Source organism: Castor canadensis, chromosome 9 (assembly GCF_047511655.1).
Source record: "Castor canadensis chromosome 9, mCasCan1.hap1v2, whole genome shotgun sequence".
Classification (NCBI taxonomy): domain Eukaryota; kingdom Metazoa; phylum Chordata; class Mammalia; order Rodentia; family Castoridae; genus Castor; species Castor canadensis.
Window position 1 is genome coordinate 10,290,012 of NC_133394.1, and position 19,690 is coordinate 10,309,701.

General features: G+C 42.2%; 1 protein-coding gene across 1 annotated transcript in view; it reads right to left on the minus strand.

The window, feature by feature from the left end:
- Tbc1d9 (TBC1 domain family member 9) overlaps positions 1-19,690 on the minus strand; it is a 94,270-nt gene that overhangs the window by 29,416 nt on the left and 45,164 nt on the right. The window contains exons 3-6 of the mRNA XM_020171471.2: positions 15,167-15,285; positions 6,940-7,168; positions 6,270-6,531; positions 4,447-4,654 (exon numbers count right to left, since the gene is read on the minus strand). Coding sequence (XP_020027060.2) covers positions 4,447-4,654; positions 6,270-6,531; positions 6,940-7,168; positions 15,167-15,285 — 818 coding nt within the window. The remainder of the gene's footprint in view (positions 1-4,446; positions 4,655-6,269; positions 6,532-6,939; positions 7,169-15,166; positions 15,286-19,690) is intronic.

The window sequence follows — 19,690 nt, forward strand, 5'->3', positions numbered from 1 at the left end:
GAAGACATTTTGCAACATGAGGGGCATTTTGGGTTGTCATAAGTGGAACAGCTGCCCTGCAATAAGTCTGGCCCCCAAATGTCAACAGTACGAAGACAGAGAAACTTTGCTATAAAGTACTTCTTTGTTTTTCATTAAACTCTCATGGAGCCATGCGAGAGAGGGCTCCTAGCTGCTACATCATCCATAAGGCACAGAAAATAATTCAAGATACTGGTTCCTTTTTTAGACAGATTTTAAAACACCACCCATCCATCAAGCATCTCATTTAGACTCCAGGGCTTTACATTCAAAGTTTGCAAGGATCTATCCCTGAGCAGACGTGATGTAAACAGCTTAATTGCAGCCCTATCTGCACTAGCAGGGTGTGTGTGTGTGTGTGTGTGTTGCATGCGCGTCCACTGAAGTCTGTCTACTACAGTGGGAGAAAAGAAGGAAGGAGAAATGTCTGTCTTAGCTCTGAACTGAAGACAGATTGGTGGCTTTTAACAGGACTTTCATCAATGGAAGTGTTGAAACTACTTTCTTTAACACTTTAGGAAAAACAATCCCATGGCACACATTACATGGTTTCTTTGAAACAACTCTGCCGGTTTCCCAAAGCTTAGTTTCTTTCCCTCTCTTCATTTCTATCTGCAAGCAGTCTCGGCAGGGCCAACTTTAATCTGCACATCTCACTGTTGTGCGCAGAACTTAAAAACTTTCTCCCCCACTCCAGGCTCAGAAGCTTATTGAAGCTATCTAAAAAGTTTCATGGCCTCAAGTGCCATGTACCGGATATGAAATATGTATATATGTGAATACATAGTTATATGTGTACTTTACATATAAATATTCCTACTTTTAAAGTAACCCTCGAGACACTTGAACGCGAACATAATGCAAAAACAAAATGCTACAAAGTGAAAAAAAATAACCTCTTTTCATGAAAAGGATTTTCCCGTGATACTTCACATGTGCTAAACAATGCTTATTTTAAAAATGTTTAAAAAGCTTCTTCTTTGTCCTTTTTTTGGTAGTACCGGCTTTTGAATTCAGGGTCTTACACTTTCTAAGCAGATGCTCTACCATTTGAGTCATGCCCCAGTCCATTTTGCTTTAGTTATTCTTCTTTTCTTCTCTTTAGTTATTTTTTGAATGGGGTCTTGCTTTTATGACCAGGCTGGCCTGGACCATGGTCCTCATCCTTGCACTTCCCGTGTACTGGGATAACAGGTATGTGACACCATGCCCAGCTTTTCATTGGTTGAAATGGGGTCTCACTATGTGCCCGGGTTGGCCTTGAACTGTGTGTGATCCTCCCCATCTCCATCTCCCAAGTAGCTAGGATTACAAATGTGAGCCTCCATGCCCAGATAAAAGCTTCTATTCTGCTATCAAATTTTTGCTGGTTCTTTTGGTTATCAGGTGTCTGGGACTAAATGGAAGATGCCAGAAGGCTGAAATTTTGTATCTAAGACACAGGCTAGTAGTATATAGGGTTTAGGAAAGTCAAATGGACCATGAACCCAGGAAGAGGAAATCTCCCACATAAAACATCTGGACATTCACATGAGTTATAAAATATTTTTCACTGACAAATGAGTTTTAGTAAAATTCTATGCCATAAGCTTTGTGCATCAGGAAAGGAGGACAGCCACATCAGAGTTTTCTACAATGTATTGAGACACATTTCACTTCCAACTTGGCTCATAAAACAGACTGGAATTTTGTCAAGTCTCAGTTGATAGTGAGCGTTTTGGAAGTAATTAATTGGGGGGGGGTACTTCATCTGGAATCTCTGACTAATGAGAATGCTCATCAACTGCTCAGCTTCCTGCTTCTCCACCCCAGTTATTTCTTTAAAACCCACAGCAATAGGATTCTGTGTAAATATTCAACATGTGACCATTTGGTCTATGTTAAACCAATATGTAGAATTAACAATCTTCCATCAATATTTCAACTTATTTACTAAAAATAATAAAGCAATCCCTGGCCTGCACAATTCTGGAAAACAGCCATACCAACTAGGATGCAACATTTCACAGAGGCGCCTAGGCTTCACTCAGCCTGGCAAGGTGCCGAGGGTCACAGTGAGAACTGTTCCGCTCAAACAGACTCTGGAGGATGGTGGGGGTCCCAGGCCCTCGTTTTCCTGACATGACCATTATCTAAAGGTAATACAACTCACACCAAGTCCTCTGCCTCGCTCATTAGTTGGGACTAGGGACTCCCCCATTAATGTACCTCAGTAATTCATCAGGCCAAGAGGACCGCTCTGCTGTCTCAGTGACTGTCACTTTAAAGCTTCATCCTCTGACCACAGCATGCTTTATTTCTAAACATGGCCTCCACAGACTGGCTTTCCCTCTGATTTACTCTGAAATGTGACCAAATGGCCTCTGCCCTACTAGGGCTGAGGATATCATCACCTTCCTCTCAAGCCCCTGAGCTCTCACTGTTGTGCTCTCAGTGGCACCAAAATGGACACAGAGCTGGCTGGACCAGAGACCCAGGGTGGTGACCACAAAGAGGGCAGATATCTGGACAGCAGCTTCTAGACCTGCTCTGCTCCTTTGGAAAACAGTGATGACTCGCTCAGATTAATCAGTGGTTTAGCCTAAGTCCCAGAGTGCGTTTCCCTAGCTATTCCAGGTAACTCTGCTTTACCTATTCAGGTACTATTTGATGAAGAAAATTACATTTAGAACAAGGAGAAGAAAATTACATTCAGTAACAGGTTATGGCAAAGACTTCTAAGAAGGTAAATTTGGTGCTGGTGGCTCATGCCTGTCATCCTCACTACTTGGGAGACTGAGATCTGGAAAATTGCAACTTGAAGTCACCCCGGGCAAATAGTTTACAAGATCCCATCTCCAAAATAATCAGAGCAAAATGGACTGGAGATGTGGCTTAAGTGGTAGAATGCCTGCTTTGCAAGTGGGAAGCCCTGAGTTCAACCCAAGTCTCATTAGGAAAAAAAAAATTGCAGGAAAATGTTATAAAGTCCATTTTTACAACCAAACATAAATACAAATGATCTAACCCCCCTCAGAATTCATCACCAACAAATTATCATGCTCTCAAAATATGTTATAACACCAGTTAGCTGACTCTATAACAAATAAGGAGAATTGAATTTGTTAATTATTCAATATTTTGCATGGTTTTTTGTGGTACTGGGGCTTGAACTCAGGGCCTACACCTTGAGCCACTCCACCAGCCCTATCTTTGTGAAGGGTTTTTTGAGATAGGGTCTCACAGAACTATTTGTCCAGACTGGCTTTGAACCACAATTCTCCTGATCTCTGCCTCCTGAGTAGCTAGGATTACAGGTGTGAGCCACCAGTACCTGGATTTTGGATTCATTTTTGACCCGCCAATTCAGCATCTAGGAATTTGTAACTTAAGGAAATTGTGCCTATGACTGGGAAAAACTGGAAACGATGAAAGGCCTAATCATAGGCAAATGAAGAAATTACATATATACATGTAACTGAATAATATGCAATCATCAAAAATTACATTGTGAGAGAATATTTAATGATTGAGGAATAATTTAAGATATATTCTCAGTTATTTCTTAGACTTTTACTTGCAGACTAGTCTTCACGGGGTCTGGGATGGGCTTAGAAGCTGGCCCTGAGCACACAGCCTGGTCGTTCCACTGCAGCAATCAGCACAACAGGCCCAAATGAACACTTGGCTGTCTAACTCAGGACTCAGAGTAGCACCCTTGGGCCAAGCTGTCCTCAGGCTGTGAGCCAGGCGTAAACCATGTTTTCTAGTTTCTGTTCCAATGCTTTAATATTTTGGGGCCTTAGTGACCTTGGACAAACAGCCCCTCCCAGGGCTACCGATTCCTAGAACACTGCTTTCATCAGTAATCCAGCCAACCCAGAGCCCACACCCAACCACCTTCTTTATCATGTTCACACTCAGGGCCATCATTTCCCTGCACTAGTCATGCCAGGGCCAGGAACCAGACAACCACGGATAGCCACGAGCCTCAAAGTTCACATCTACAAAACTGTGTGAACCAGCCAATCCTAAGACTGCGATTTCCCTCAGAAACCACAGTAAAGGGTGTTGTCCTCATTTTTCCTTGCTCTTCCTTCTCCTGAGTAACCCTGGTGCTTTCTGAGCCATTTGGATGGCCTCTCCTCTTAGGTACTGTGACCACAACAAGCTATCTTTCCATAGCAGTCATCCCCTGATCTGTATGCTTCACCACCTCATAAGCACAAAAGCTTCTTTTGAAAAACCAGGCTACTTCTGAAAGATGAGATCCCACAAGTCACAACTGTGACAACAAATGAAAGGATGATAAGTGCCACCAATGCATTACGAACATTCACTGATAGTTAAAAGTCAACCAGTTTGCTAGTTAAAACAAAACCATCAAACAAAAACAAAACTCCTGATTCACATAGAAAAGTATTATAAACAGAACTTGATACTTACCTCACGGAGCGGGATTATAAGGCTGCAAAGGTTTTCCTCCTTGCTGGTGAAGCAGATGTAGTTTGTGGAGACAAACATCTGCCCCAAAATGTGCATTTTGTTAAATGGAGTCCAGAGGGTGCAGTCAGTGTGACCATCTAATTTTTCATCTTTGGGCAGCCGGAAAAGGGCACGGTACCTCTCACTCTTTGCCCTGGCGTCAAGATCACTGGAAAGTGATAATTACAATTCACTTACACAAGAACACTGGTCCCCCAGCCCGCCATCACCCTTTATGATCTTTCCTGTCTCATCCCTCCCTGCCTTGGCTTTGCATTGGTGTTAACTCTAACCTAAGAATTTGAAGGCACAACAAAATTATTTTAATGGATGAGGTCCCTTGTGTAGCCATTTTAACATCAGCATCTGTAATGCCAAAGAACCCAGGGGAAAGCACACCTCTAATCCCAGCATTTGGGAGGCTGAGGCCTGGACAAGGAAACCCTCTTGCTAAAGAATGCAATCGTTTCTACCAAAGTTATCACACTTACTCTTATCCAAAGTCACCTTTGGGATCTTATCTTTCAAGACAAGACCTAATGAGAATGCAAATAGCCACGTCAATCTGCTGGGTGTCCTTTACAAACAAGACTGCACAAAGAGATCCTGGAACAACCCACCCAGTGGAGGACTCTGGTTTCCAGTCTCAGAAGGATCTCAGTTGACTACAGACTTTTTGGAAACGAGTCCCTTTTTCCTGTTCAAACCTCTCCCCTCAAGCTTCCACCACCCTCAGCCACTCCAGGGTCCGGTTTATGGCTCACAATGCAGACAGGCTGAATGCAAAAGCTCCCCCAGTGGATCCTCTAGTTATGAAGTCACCACATTCTCACCAATGCCTAAGGCATGAGCCCACATAAGCATATGCTCCACGCATCCACAATACGTTCTTATAGCTTACTCTCTATGCACACTTCTGCCCCTGCACCTACCCTCACCAACACACCAGCCTCCTTCCTTCAACCCTGTTTAATTTTTTCCTTTCTAAAAAAGTAATACCCCACTCCTTTTACCTTTGCATTTCTTTACAAAGCAGTCTACACTTGCCTAGTTGCTTTCTTGACTATCATTTGCTATTTAATCCACTGCAGTAATGACATCCATCCCCCACCATTGTGTCAAAACATGTCTCAAATCACCAGCATCTTAATTAGGACCACTACTTTCAGATGCCAGCTAGGACCTGATAACCAATGAGTTACAGTTTCATGTGTCTTACTGGATTGGTCTCTGACTGGATGTTCTACAGAGCTATCTCTTCCTTCTCTCATTCCTCATCTCAGTGGAGGGCAAGTCCTTGCAGACAGTTACCCTCTAGAGGCTGACTTCTCCCTCACCTCTTTCTGGCTCTGCTCCCAAATCCAGACTTTCAGACTTCTCTGCAGCCTCTCTTCCTCCCATGCCCTGCCTTTTTCTAGCCATATGGTGGACTGATCTCCCTCTGCACTCTTCCCCTGGGTTTCTCCCTTCCTGTACTTCCTTCTGCTTGGAATATGCATCATATTATACTTACATAGGTAATTTCTCTGAAGAGCCCAGTTCAGAGCAGCTCTGCTAAGAGCCACGTGAGCTGAGCTCAGTACTTGCCATATGTGTCCATAGAACCAGAAGGACTCCCCGCACACTGTGTGGACACCAGTCATGTCTGTCTCTCTTACTGAACTGGGAATGAGTCTTTCAATATTGTATCTGTACCCCGGAAGTTGTTCAGAAAAGCTGATGTGAATCAATGAATGAATGGGCTCCCTGTTTCTAAGGTGACACTCGAAGTCTCTACCACCCACCGTTTTAGAGCAGACACTTTCTTGGGAGATTTCCTTTTCAGTTTGGGCAGGGATCGATCTTGCTCAAAGCCTTCATTGTCTAAGAGTTGCCTCATGGCGATGTTGGCAAGCTGTTCCATTAACTTGAATGTCTCGTTGATGTTGAGGAACACAGAAAAGAAATGTTCGCTGGACCGTGTGCTCACTTTGATCACATCCGGAAGAAGCAGTGTGGCATTCTTCTCAAGCTGAGTGATGTCCACCCACCGGATCACCAGCTTGGCTGAGCACAGGTGACAAGGCTGGGTCAACAACTGTTATGGAAGATACTACAATCCTACAACCCAATTCCTCAAACCCACCAAATTCCCTTAACTGACCCCATCACTCTTGCCTTGTTAGTCTGAAGAGCAAAATATGGACCATATAATCTGTGATTGGGATTATTATGGATTTAAGTCCATGTCTATTAAAGCAATTATATCTTAGCAACTCTTTATTGCCGAATGACTAATTTCTTTACAAATATCAAACTGAAAATAATTAAATCTGCTTGTGAAATAATAAAAAAAATAGTGTTAACTTAGTTACATACAAAGATGTATTTCTAATACTTGATCTGGTTTCTGGGCTCAGGGAAAGCCTCAGTAGACTTTACAAAGCTTCCCTCTTGAAATTCTAGATTCCTTACCTTCCCTTCCCATAAGGAAAGAATAAAAGCACAGGTGGTTAATACTGAGGTACATCCAACCCTGCCGGGGGACCTTCCCTTTCCAGTAGCTGCAGGAGTAATAGTTGACAAGTTTCTCTTCTTCAGGCATCCCAAACAGTCTGTGGAATTTTACAATGGCTTCCTTAAACTTCTCTGTGTCATCATCCTCCTTCACATCATTGATTTTGTTATATTCTGCAATGATACCCTAAACAGGGGTAAAATGCAAAGCGACTGGTGTTAATATGGTTGAAATGTACATACTGGAAAGAAATCATTTTTAAGGTAAATAAAATCATTAATTCTTTTCAAAGGCAACCCCCCACATTCTATGCCAATTAACAAGTAGTATTTCTATGATGAAAGATTTTCAAAGGATTATATGATGTGTTTAGTAGTGCTATTTACTTAATTAAATTCACTTGAAATGATGCTCAATTTATTTTATAAATGAGGAGTTGTTTTTACTAAACTTTTCATGATAGAGCCATCCTCAAGGTCAACTTCTGCCTTTCTCAAAATCAACAAAACTTCACCATAAAAGAAGAAGAGAAAAGAAAATCAAACACATATCACTAATGGACACTTGACCAGAGACTCACTGTCTCAGAGCCGTTCATAACATCAGGAAGCCTTGGAGGAAAAAAACAAGTTGTCATTTGAGCAGAGATGAGAGCAAACTTTATAGTTGAGAAATGAGAGTAAATTTATTTCAGACACAGCTGGACAGGAAATGAAGTATTTGCATAGCAAGTAACTGGCAAATCTACTGTTTAAGCATTATAGTAGCTTGAGAAGTCATTCCTTGCTACCCAACTCCTCTGCAATTCCTTCAAAACTGGCCTCTACACTCAGCGCTCAATACAAAGTGCTCCCTTGAATTCTGTCATCATTAACCCCCGACCTCCAGCTCATCTTCATTCCCTCTGAGCTCAAGGTGAGGTCTCAGCAGCCTCACTAAGTCTGTGTGAACTTGAGCATCTCTGATTCTCCTTGACATGAAGGACCCTTTCTGAATTCTCAGGACAGGAAACTGCAACAGCCTCATCATACCCAGAATTCCTGCCTTGGCGATCTTAAGCTTCTAGTATATTCTTCAGGTTCCCTACAAATTTATTGTCTTAAAAATAATTTTGATTAAAAAAAATCATATTATCAAAATTCTGTGTGGTTCCTCAACTGCTGCAAGTCCTAGATTCTAGACAGTGTACATTTTGGATCCATCGACACCAAAACCACCCTGTTTCCTACTAATAACTCAGTCCAGACAGTCCAGGGCACCCTCAGGGCTCGAACACGACATGAGCTGTTACCGTGCCGTTTTGTGTGCCTAAAATCTAGAACAAGATTGTTACCTGTTTCATTAATTCTACCAAACCCCAAAGTCTGCTTTAATTCATCCCCACTGCCATGTGAACCTTCTCTGAACCATATTCTTCCCCCCCATATAAGTCCTATTCATTTTCTGCATTGTGTGTTGAGGTGTTCCTTGAATTTTATTCCCTGATTTTCCATGGCCAGTCTTTCCCTCTTGCTGTCAGCAGTTGTGACAATGAGGGGTGATAAAAAGAGAGGGGACTTCAGTCTTCCAGAACCCCCATCACCATCAACTCTCCTTAAAAGTAAAATATGAACAACAGCTATACCAGTGAACAATGGAATTATTTTGCTAACACGACCTCGTAAGAATTCTTCAACCTGTTCATCTAACAGTTCTCCAGAAATTACTACAATGGCTTCCTGAGTGGCCTCCCATCAGGGTTCTTTCCACACTCTGATTCGGTATGGCCACTTCCTAGAGCACAGATCTGAGCATTCCAACCCTCAAAACCTCCAAAGAATCCCAGTAAAAAAGAAAAGAAATCCACACTGGATCTTGTGCCACAAAATCCCTTCTCCAAATGTTGTCAAGTCATCCTTTCTGGGTTGGGCATAAATATCTCATTCCCTATGAAATTAAGCCAGTCTTAAATGAGGTCACTTCTATGCTCTTTTAATTTACATTTTGGTGGAAAATCTTGTTTATATGTCCCTCCACCACTGAATATGAGCTCCAAAAATAAAGTGTCTTGAACATTTTTTAATCACCAGTATCTAGCCTAAAAAGCTCAATACAATATTATTAAATGGAAAGATGCTGTCTTCCCAAATTAGAATCTCAATCTCTCAATCTCTCTCTCTCCTTGTCTCTCTGTCTCTCTTTCTATCTCTTGACAGTACTGGGGTTTGAGTCTTAAGTTGGTTGGCAAGCACTCTACACTCAAGTCAAACCCAGTTCTTTTTGGTTTTTCAAATAGAGGCTTGTGTTTCTTGCCTGGGGCTGGCCTCAGACTGCAATCTTCCTACCTGTGCCTCCTGCAGAGCTGGGATTGCAGGTGCATGCACCCATGCCCCACTTGTTTGTTAAGCTGGGGATCTTGCTAACTTTTTGCCTAGCCTGGCCTCAAACTGTGATCCGGCTGATCTCTGCCTCCCAAGTAGGTGGAATTACTGGTGTGTGCCACTGTGACCACCACTGCAACCGAGCTAAATGTATCTCAAGAGGTCATGTGTTGGTTTTCATACACAGGATGGTAGTGTGGCTGGTATGAGAAGTTAGCCAAGAGCTTGCTTGAAAGGATACGTAAAGTAGGTTGCCTTCCTCTAACTCCTCTGACACTGCTCCACTGGGGAATGGAGGCACTGAGCTCAGTGGAGGCCAGGGAGGCCTGTTTTGGACCCTGGCTACTCTACAGATGACTGGGCTTTGGCAGAGTACTGTGTTAGGACTTCAGACAACCAGAGGAAACATGAGGACATCAGACCTCTGGCTGGGGAGGAAAAGTCAGCTCAGAGGGGCAGAGGGATGAAAAAGTGATTTTGTTGTCAGGGGCACCTGTAATTGTGGCTAGGGAAAGATGGAAGCAGGAGAATCACTGCATGAGGCTGACCCTGGGCAGAAAGCATGACACCATTTCTGAAAAATGAACTAAAGCCCGTGTGATGTCTCCAAGTTCAGTGCCTTAGGGGAAGGTAAAACATGTATAAGAAGTCATGAATGAGTACATAAAAGTAACAGAGCGAGAGCCCACGAACAGGGAGCAGCAGAAGGGTCCCAGGACCCCAAGTGGTCAATGAACTCAGAGTAAGTCCAGAGACCCTTGAGTGGGCCAGGAGGCTCCTCTGGACCACCGTGTAGGGAGAACACCAGAAGTGATGTACAATGAACCTATGGCACCTTGTGGCTTTTAGTGGACAACCAGTAAGCTATTGAAAAATCTGCTGAATTCTGCTCTTCCAGAATGCTCATTTGAAGGTTGAAGAGAAAATGATTTTAAGTATGAGAGGACTCCTGAGGCTGTGAACAGAGACATAGTCTAAAACAACCGGGGCCTAACATTCCACCATCAGCATGCCAGGCTTTGGCAACTAAGTCAACATAAAGCTAATGAGAGCCCCCACTTCCACTTCCCACCATTAGGAAACGACAGGCTCCAGAATGCCAAACTGTTCTTAGCACTGCAATATTCAGTCAGGAGTAGAAGGAACACAGGAATGGAATGGCTCCTTCCAGTAAGTTCTAATGTAAAATAGGTCATTCTGGATCTAGGCATCAGCTCCCTGTAACTTAGGAAAATTAATACAGCCTAGATATGTGTTATTCTAATATTGATGTCAATATGCAAAAGGTAATGACAGGTGATTTATAAAAGAGGAACATGAACTTGACAAACATGAAAAAAAATTCATCTTCATAATCAAAGACAGAAAATTGAAATATTAAGACATTAAGTTATAAAATCTTTTAAACAGCTATAAGTCTGAAAGAAAGCAATGTGTAATCGCACAGGAATTCTAACATACCAAATTAAAAATTTTGGAAGGGGCTGAGTATAGTGGTGCATGCCTATAATCTCAGCTATGTGAGGAAGTGGAAATTGGAGGCCAACTGGGGCAAAAGTTAGGAAGACCCTATTTCAAAAACCAAGCTAGGATAGAGGTGCACACCTGTAATTGCTGCTAGGTGGAAAGGCGGAAGTAGGAGAATCACTGCGTGAGGCTGGCCCTGGGCAAAAAGCATGACACTCTATCTAAAAAATAAACTAACGCAAAAAAGGGCTGGAGGCATGGCTTAAGTGGCACACTGCATAAGCACAAGGTCTGAGTTCAAATCCCAGTACTGCAAAAAAATTTCTTTTCTGGTTTGTTAAGATGTTCTAACTACTTAACCTATTAATCTACATTTTGCAACCAATTCCAAAGGGGCAGGGACCCAACTTGTGGGTAGAGTTACATGGACAAAGTGTTAAGTGTATTTTTGTTTGTACCTGTGCCTTGTGGCCAGTGACTTCCAGACAGACACCAGTGAAGGCAATTCTGGAGTCAGTTTGGTCATTAACAACTAAGATTGTCTGACTGGCCAAGGGGGACAGAAAGCATAGTCCCAAATTCCACATGTACAGAGACTACTCTTATGTTCAACATGCAGAGAAGTCTAGAAAGAAATGTACAAATGCCAGGTGTGGTGTTTGGACTATAGTCTTCTCTATAGTTAATTACTACATTTATAACTTGTAAGTAAATTAGATCTCAAAACAAATAACCTTGCTGATTCTCTTAATTGTGAAAAAACTCATGAAAGTGTGCACTCATTTGGACCTTGGTATGTGTGACATTTCTTCACACATTGTTGCATTAATAGCAACACCCTTCTCCGAATTACCTTCAATCTGACATTTTTAACTCAATGCAAACAGTGAGGAAAAAGGTTACTTGACAAAATCTGCCCTTGATCCATTCATTCATTCCCTTAACTGTCATTTCTAAGCTGTGGTGTCTTCCATAGCTCTTCCTTTGTGCCAGTTTCCCAAACAGGACAGCATGAGAGGCAGGACCATGGGAGGCCAGGAGAGGGGAAGAGAATGTCTGGGCCCTGGCTGGAAGCCCTGCTCCCTGTCTTTACATCTTCCTTGCACCAGCAGGCTGCCCCTTTTGTCCAGCTCCCTCCTCCATGATGTGATTTGGGGCCCTGGGACTCTCTCCCTTTACACCACACCCAGACCTTCAGAGATGACTTAAGTGCAGACATCCTAAGATCTGGGTTCTACCTCTCCTCCACCTGATCCTTCCCAATGTCTTGCCCCTGTGTGCCTGGCTCCCTACCTTCCTAATCTCTAGCAAGGATGGAGAAGCAGCTCAGTGTAGGGTGTGTGGGGATCCTGTGTACTATCTTTGCAGTTCTTCTGTAAATCTAACAAGTATTTCAAAATAAAAAACGGTGCTATTAAAATGTTTAAACTTTTTTTAAAAACATGTGGAAGAATTGTATGAATTAATATGGGCTAATATATGAATTAATAAGATTCATATTAGTTATGAAAAGATATAATAATGGCTGGCTGCCAGTGGCTCATGCCTGTAGTCCTAGCTACTCAGGAGGCAGAGATCAGGAGGATGGCAGTTCAAAGCCAGCCTGGGCAAATAGCTGGTGAGACTTTATTTCAAAAATACTCAATACAAAGAAAGGGCTGGTGAAGTGGCTCAAAGTGTAGACCCTGCGTTCAAACCCCAGTAGTGCAAAGAGAGAGAGAGAGAGGTATAATGTCATAATATGTTATGAAGACAAATAAGTGAAAAAAAACTGCAGAACAATACATATGTGATAGAATTAAATATTAAATGGGGATAAGGAAAATATACCTGCTTATTTTTAAGAAAGAAACACAGAAAGGACAGACTGAATGATACTGAAGTTGCCTCAGGGGAGTGAGAGGGGAACACGGATGCAAATGGGAGAAATTTTTCTTGACTTCTGGAAGCATGTTAATGTTTTCTATATTCAAAAAAGAAAGTCAAATTAACAATGCTGGAAAGGAGAAGGAACCTAAAACTGAAAGCAAACTGACCCAAGTGGGTTAGGGAAGGTACAGGATGAGCAGGGAACATTCTGTCACACACGAGTAAGGAAATACTCAGAAAATAGTGAAGCATATGTCACAGTGTTATAATGTCTAAGGGAGCGATTTGCAGGGGACTTCTACCAGCTAAATCTGGGACAGTCTGAGTATCAAAAAAACTAAGTCCATTATGAAATATTAGCTACTGAGAAATGTTGAGTCTACATCAATAATAAATAGTAAATGAATCAAAGGAGGGCAACTGGTAGATGAAGTAGAGAAGTAAATCTTCACTTCACAAACTGTCATATTAAAGACTGAATCAGACAAATAATCACCAATGGATGGTGAATCAAGAGGGAAATTTTGATAAGGAGCAGGATATTTGTGTAGCTTTAAAATGTTTTCCTGCAGAAAAATTACCATTTGCAAAGACAAAATTAGTAACTCTACAATGGAGAAGTTAAATAACACCTTGACTGGTTTTATAACACCACCGAGGGTCATATGAGAACCATGTGCACTGAGAAATGACATCTTGAACAAAAATTGATTCAAATTGTATCAAAGAACTTAATGTAAGATGAGATTTAGAAACTCCTCCAGGAAACCAGAGAGAAAACAGTGGAAGATACAGGCATAGGCAATGATTCTCTGACGAGGACTCCAGTTACCCAGGAAATAAGAGAAAGAATTGACAAGTGGGATTGCATCAAATTAAAAAACTTCTACACAGCAAAAGAAACAAATTATAAGAATGAAGAGACAGCCCACAGAATGGGAGAAAATCTTTGTCAGCTAGTCATCAAACAAAGGAATGATATCTAGAATATACAAAAAGGTCAAAAAATTAAACACCAAAAGAATAAATAATCTAATTAGTAAATGGGCAAATGAATTTAACAGACAGTTCTTAGAAGAATTCCATAAATATATGAACAAATCTTCCTCATCTTTAGCCATAAAGGAAATGTGAATCAAAACCACACTGAGATTCCATCTCACCCCCATCAGAATGGTGATCATCTAGAAAACAAACAACAAATGTTGGCAGGAATGTCTGGAGAGCACGTTGACTGAGATAAGCCAAGCTCAAAAAGCCAAATACTGCATGTTTTTGCTCATGAACAGAATCTAGACCTAAAATGGAGATAATGATAATAATAGGGCATTAGTATGGAAGGGAGACTTGGAGATCGGTGGGAAGGGGTGGGGAAAGCAGACAGCTGTCCGTTGCTTGGAGGTCAAGGGGACTGAAGGATGTGATGACAGCACAGTAAAACCCACCAGATACTGTCTGAAGGCAGGCGGAGGGAACACAATGGACGGTGACTTCTCGAAGCACACTGTATACATCTATGGAATTATCCCTAGGACACCTCTGGTGTTATTAACGTAAGGTGATAAAAATAAAAGAAAAAATGATAGGTTGAGCATAACTGCTCATGGCGCTCCACCCAGGAATTGAATAACCTGAACTGCATATCCAACAAAAGATGGAATCATCTGATAAAATCTCAAGTGCAAAATGAAAAGTGTTCTATTAGAAAAGCAGAATTGATAACATCAATGTTAGAAAAAGTAAGGAAAAGCTGGGGAAATGTTCGAGACTGAAGAAGACCACAGCAATGGAAACCAGTGCAAGGCCTTCCTCCATGGAAGCCTGCACTGGAGTGGAAAAAGAGAATAGCACAAGAGGTATGATTGGGCCAATTAAAATTAGGATATGTACGAAACGTTACAATAATAATGTTAAATTTTTTGTGTTAAATAACACAATTAATAACTGCAGATTTTTTTTGTAGCATATCCCTGTTCTTAGAAAATACACACTGGAGAACTTAGGAGAAAATTCCCCTCAAAACGAGAGCAAACGGACACATGAATGATGAAATGTTGCCTGCCACCAGGTAAGTCTGCCTATAGGGTGTACAGGTGTGTTTGTGGGGGGTGCTGAGTGTGTGTACATTTCACCATGAAACTTTAGTTGTTTAACAATTCATGTTTGATTTTATCATTGCCACATACACACATACTATGTTTATAACAGATAAGACACAATTTTGTGTCTACATGTATGAGTTCCATTCAATATCATTTTCTAATTGACTCAAGTCTGTGCTTACAAGTGCATTAAAAGATTAGAACTCAAGCTGAGCATGGTAGCAATCCCAGCACTCAGGAGGAGGAGGTAGGAAGATCACAAGTTCTAAACCAGCCTGGGCTTCAAAGTGAAACAACAGGTGTGTGTTTTACACAGTCCTCATTTTGTAACATTTCTATAAATGTGAATTTTTGCCAATTAAAAAGCTTTTTAAAAAATACACTACCTGTATTTTCCCTCTCACAAATGTGGTGATGTCATTCTCATTTTCAAAGATAGAGAGCGTCTGCAGCAAGTTCTGTTCCAGCCACTCCCAGTGCTCAGTGATTTCCTTCCTGGAGCCACCTGTACAGATGTAAAAATGACAGTAATAAACATTATGTCTCAAGCCAGAAGTGTGTTAAAGACCAAACCCACTTCATCAGTACTTAATGTCACCAAGGAAAATTCTTCCAAGAGCTCTGGCTGTAAGTGCTGTGTCTCCTCCAGAGGAAACACTGTGTCTCCTCCAGAGGAAACACATGTACAGCAGTGAAACAAATGGAAACCCAAGAGTCAGCACTGCTATGAGCAAGTCTGTGCAGGTGAGTCCAGAAGCTTCCAGGACCCTGGTCCACAGTGGAAGGCAGCAACATGTCCCACATTTGCTTTTCTGGACTGGATGTTCAGCTTCTCTTTTTCTCCCTTCTGGCCCTTGCACTTTACAGAGAAACACAGATGTTATTAGGATACAGAGTTTCCATTGTTACACTCCACAGTATGGGAGCTTCTGCATGCTACTGGAGATCTGAAGAAACCACCTTCTGTAATGGGCCAAAAATTACCCTCGCTCTCTTTCATTATGAATGAGATGCGAAATGCACCATCGCTAGGAAACAGCATCCGCTCTCACTAGCACAGCTGCCTTGGAACACAGGAATGAGGTCATTTTTGCAACCTCCAACCAAGTCGCTACATTTTCTGCCACTTAATAATGTCACCTCACTGGGCAACCTCCAAATTTAAATAATTGTCGCCTTGTGATATATATAACCAGCAAACTACTTTCTGCTCACACTGCAGGGCTAAATGGGGATGCCATCAGGATGTGGTTATAAAATCCTAGAATAAATTCCCTTTATGACTGTTGATAATGTTACAGAAACAGTTTTGAAAATAAATTACCAATATGTCATATATATAAATTGTACATACTACTCATCTGAGTACTCAAGAATGGTTTTGGTCAATTCATTGACTTGCCCTTCAGGCACCTCTTATATTTCCAGGTTATCTTTTAATTGATTTCTTTCCTTTGTGTTCTTTGTCACCAGTAATTCAAGATGTCACAGAATCTCACTGTGATTCCTGACAAAGGAAGAAAGACAGGAGACACAAGGTATCTTTACTTGTACTCAGAACTCTGGACCCAGCACTGAAATCTCTTATATAATGATATAAAGGTTTGAGGGACTTCAGAACAAGCAAAACAAAAGGAAACCCAAATTCATTTTCTCTGAATACCGAAATTGCCTACAAGAGAGGCTTCTGGGACTGGGGATGTAGCTCAGAGTAGGGCGCTTGCCTAGTACAGGGTTCCATCCCCAGCACTGCAAAATAAATAAGTAAAATGTAAAAGGATGCTATGTAAAGGGTCAAAAGCAGATCTCTTAGCAGTTGGCAGTCCTGTGAAAACACTAAAGAACAGATTGTCCTCTTCGTGGACATTTGTCATGGCTCACTTCTTTGAGGCCATTGTCAAGCAAGTGTAAAAGCAATAGGATGCCTCTGTACTATAGTGTCATGAAAACACCTGGAACTCAGGACACCTGGGTCCCCCTACCCATCAGCCACCAGCCAGCTGAATCACTTTTGGAATTTTGTTGAATTTCTGTCTCAAATTCTCTGCATGAAAAATGGACACAGGGCTAAAAAAAGTGGTAAGCACCTATAATCCCAGATACTTAGGAGACAGAGCTAGGAAGGCTGAAATCTGAGACTGGCCCAAGGCAGAAATGTAAGACACCATCTGAAAAACACTAAAGCAAAAAGGGTTGGAGATGTGGCTAAAGCACCTGCCTAGCAAGCACAAAGCACTGGGCTCAAAAGGACGTGAGTGATAAGCCACAACAACCATCCTTGCTCATGTCATCATATCAAACCAACAGTGTAGAATCTACAGATGCACTTTGGAAAGCAGAGAATGCTTTCAAAGTACAGGACTTATGTGGAATATTTAGGAAATGAGTCACCTTGGGGAGTTTGCTAGAGAACTTTGAAACATTTCAACATTTAAACAGTAACTGCAAATTTTTCTTTAAAAAACTGAGTCCTATGAAAGGAAGTTGAACTGGCCAAAGTAAACTATACTCACAGTGGGGATACATCAAGAACCCCTTTGAACATTGACTTAGAAATTAATAATGAAAGGCAGGACTGCACCATAGGTACAGTTGGGAGGGTACTTAAGCGAGGAGAGAAGGTGAATGAAGGAGATGAAGGCGAGGGAATGTGGTTGTGGGCTTCATATACGAAACAGAACAATGAGACCTCTTGTAATTCCTTGAAGTGGGGCGGGAAGAGGCTGAGAGTGGGAGGAGATGGTGGGGGTGATCTAACCAATGTACAATGTAGGCCTATTTGGAATTGTCACAATGAATCCCCCTGTACAACAAATAAATCCTAATTAAAATAAATAAATAAATAAATAACTGAGCCCTCTTTTTGTCTTTAAGAGGTCACTCCTGCCACAAGCTGGGATATGGCAGTAACACTAACAGTCTTATACAGAATGGATGCCTTCTGAACTCACTGGCACTGCCCTGCACCTTAGGGCAGAGGCACTCCTGATCCCAGACACCCACCTGACTGCTGGGCTTCTGCACATCCACCAAACATAATTCCCAGCTTCTGGTTTTGCCCCTCACCGGCCTTTGCATACCCCGATCGTGAATGTGCCTCAGTGGCTGAGCCCTGGCAGCCTGGCTCTTGGCAGGTATCTCACCACACTCTGCTGCACTTTTTGACTCCCTGTTACACCAGACACAGAATCCGATCAACCATCTGAGCTCAACCTCACCGTGCCCTGATGTCAGGGGTGGAAAGACCCAGCAGCACCAAGATCAAGGGCAGGACGTGTGCGTCTGCAGCTTCACACATACTGTCTTCAGAGTTTGCTTTCTGCACAGATCCATGTGTGTGCATGCCCCCCCTCCCATACACACACAGCAGAAATGGTGTGTGCACTCATTCAACAAACATTTACTCAGACCTCCCTGGTATTCTACCCAGCTCCACATGGCTGATGCATCTTCCCCATGTCATCTTCAGTCAGGCATTGCTTAACTATAGGGATATATTTTGGGAAAGACATCATTAGGCAGTGTTGTCATGTGAACATTACAGAGTGCTCTTACACGAACCCAAGTGAGGCTACAGACCTGCGTGGCATTACCATCCTGCATATGACACAGCTGTAACTCAGCAGATTTGTGTATCTAAACACATCTACATAGGTTTATTTACTCCAGCACATCCACAAACACATAACATGTTGCATTAAGAAGTCACCCTGGTTACTTCACTAGGAAAGTTTCAGCTCTACTGTGATCTTAGGAAAACTGTCCTAGGCAGCTCATGACTGTTGTCATCTGAGCATTCTTATAGTGAAGTTCGGGTTGACTGCTGCCATCATTTCCCACCTGTCATCTGTTCCCCTGTCACAGGTCCTGCTGCTCCTCAACCTGTCCATTCTCCATTTCCATAGTCCTCGCCCCTTACCACCCAACACTGGTTCACTATAGGAAGGTAAAACCCACATACTGGTCACCACTCCCATTGCTCCTCCTTGACTGTCTTTGTTCTGTCCCCAACCTGTTGCTTCTCCCAGACCTGTCAGTGTCACATGACAAGGCCACACTGTAGAGTCATCAGCAGCTAGTCCCTGCTCCATCATGCTGAAAGTGCTCACTCCTTTAGGTCTCCAACTCCGCAGCTTACACAGTGCCTTGGGCCTGCTTCTGTGCTACCAGAGGTTCTCTGGATATCTGCTAACCTAAGATTCCAAGAGTTCTAGAAGACCAGGCTTCAGGTGAGGAAGAACTTTGTACACCTTTATGTGAAATAATTATCACCATATACTACGTGAGGAAAGAAAAAGACTATTGCCATCAGGACATGGAATTCAGCTACGAGAACCAAACTATGGGCTCCTATCTCTACCCAGCAGACACTTCCCTGGAGAGTAATGGACAAGAGTCTTTTATATTTACATTTACGGCACAGATGCACCACTTTCTCTAAACACTCTCCTAGATGGACACAGGATAAGGACAGGTGTTGGGCCCTGGGTTCTGGAGACCAGAAGTATGATACCCCATGCAGACTGGGTTTGCTCTCTCCACAGATGACACCAATTTCAGAGATGCCACTCCAGCAAAAAGTATTTCTGGAAGTATATGCCCAAGTCTGCCCACTTCCCCACCCAAGAACAAACATAGCATCCAAATTACCTCTCAGAGACAACACAGAAAATGCACCTGAACAGTTTGGGAGCAACTTCCACTTTTTCTAGATCATTCTTTAGGTATCAGCTGTGATTAAAAAAAAAAGTAGGTCCACATTTGACAAGCTAAGTTATTCACACTAATTTCTGAAAAATAATAATCTTTATCATTGAGAGTGGGTTTTTTTTTTAAGAATATTAGCCACAGGTATCAAGTGTATGTCTGAGTAAATTTTAAATTCTCTCCCTATGTGATGGGAAATACTA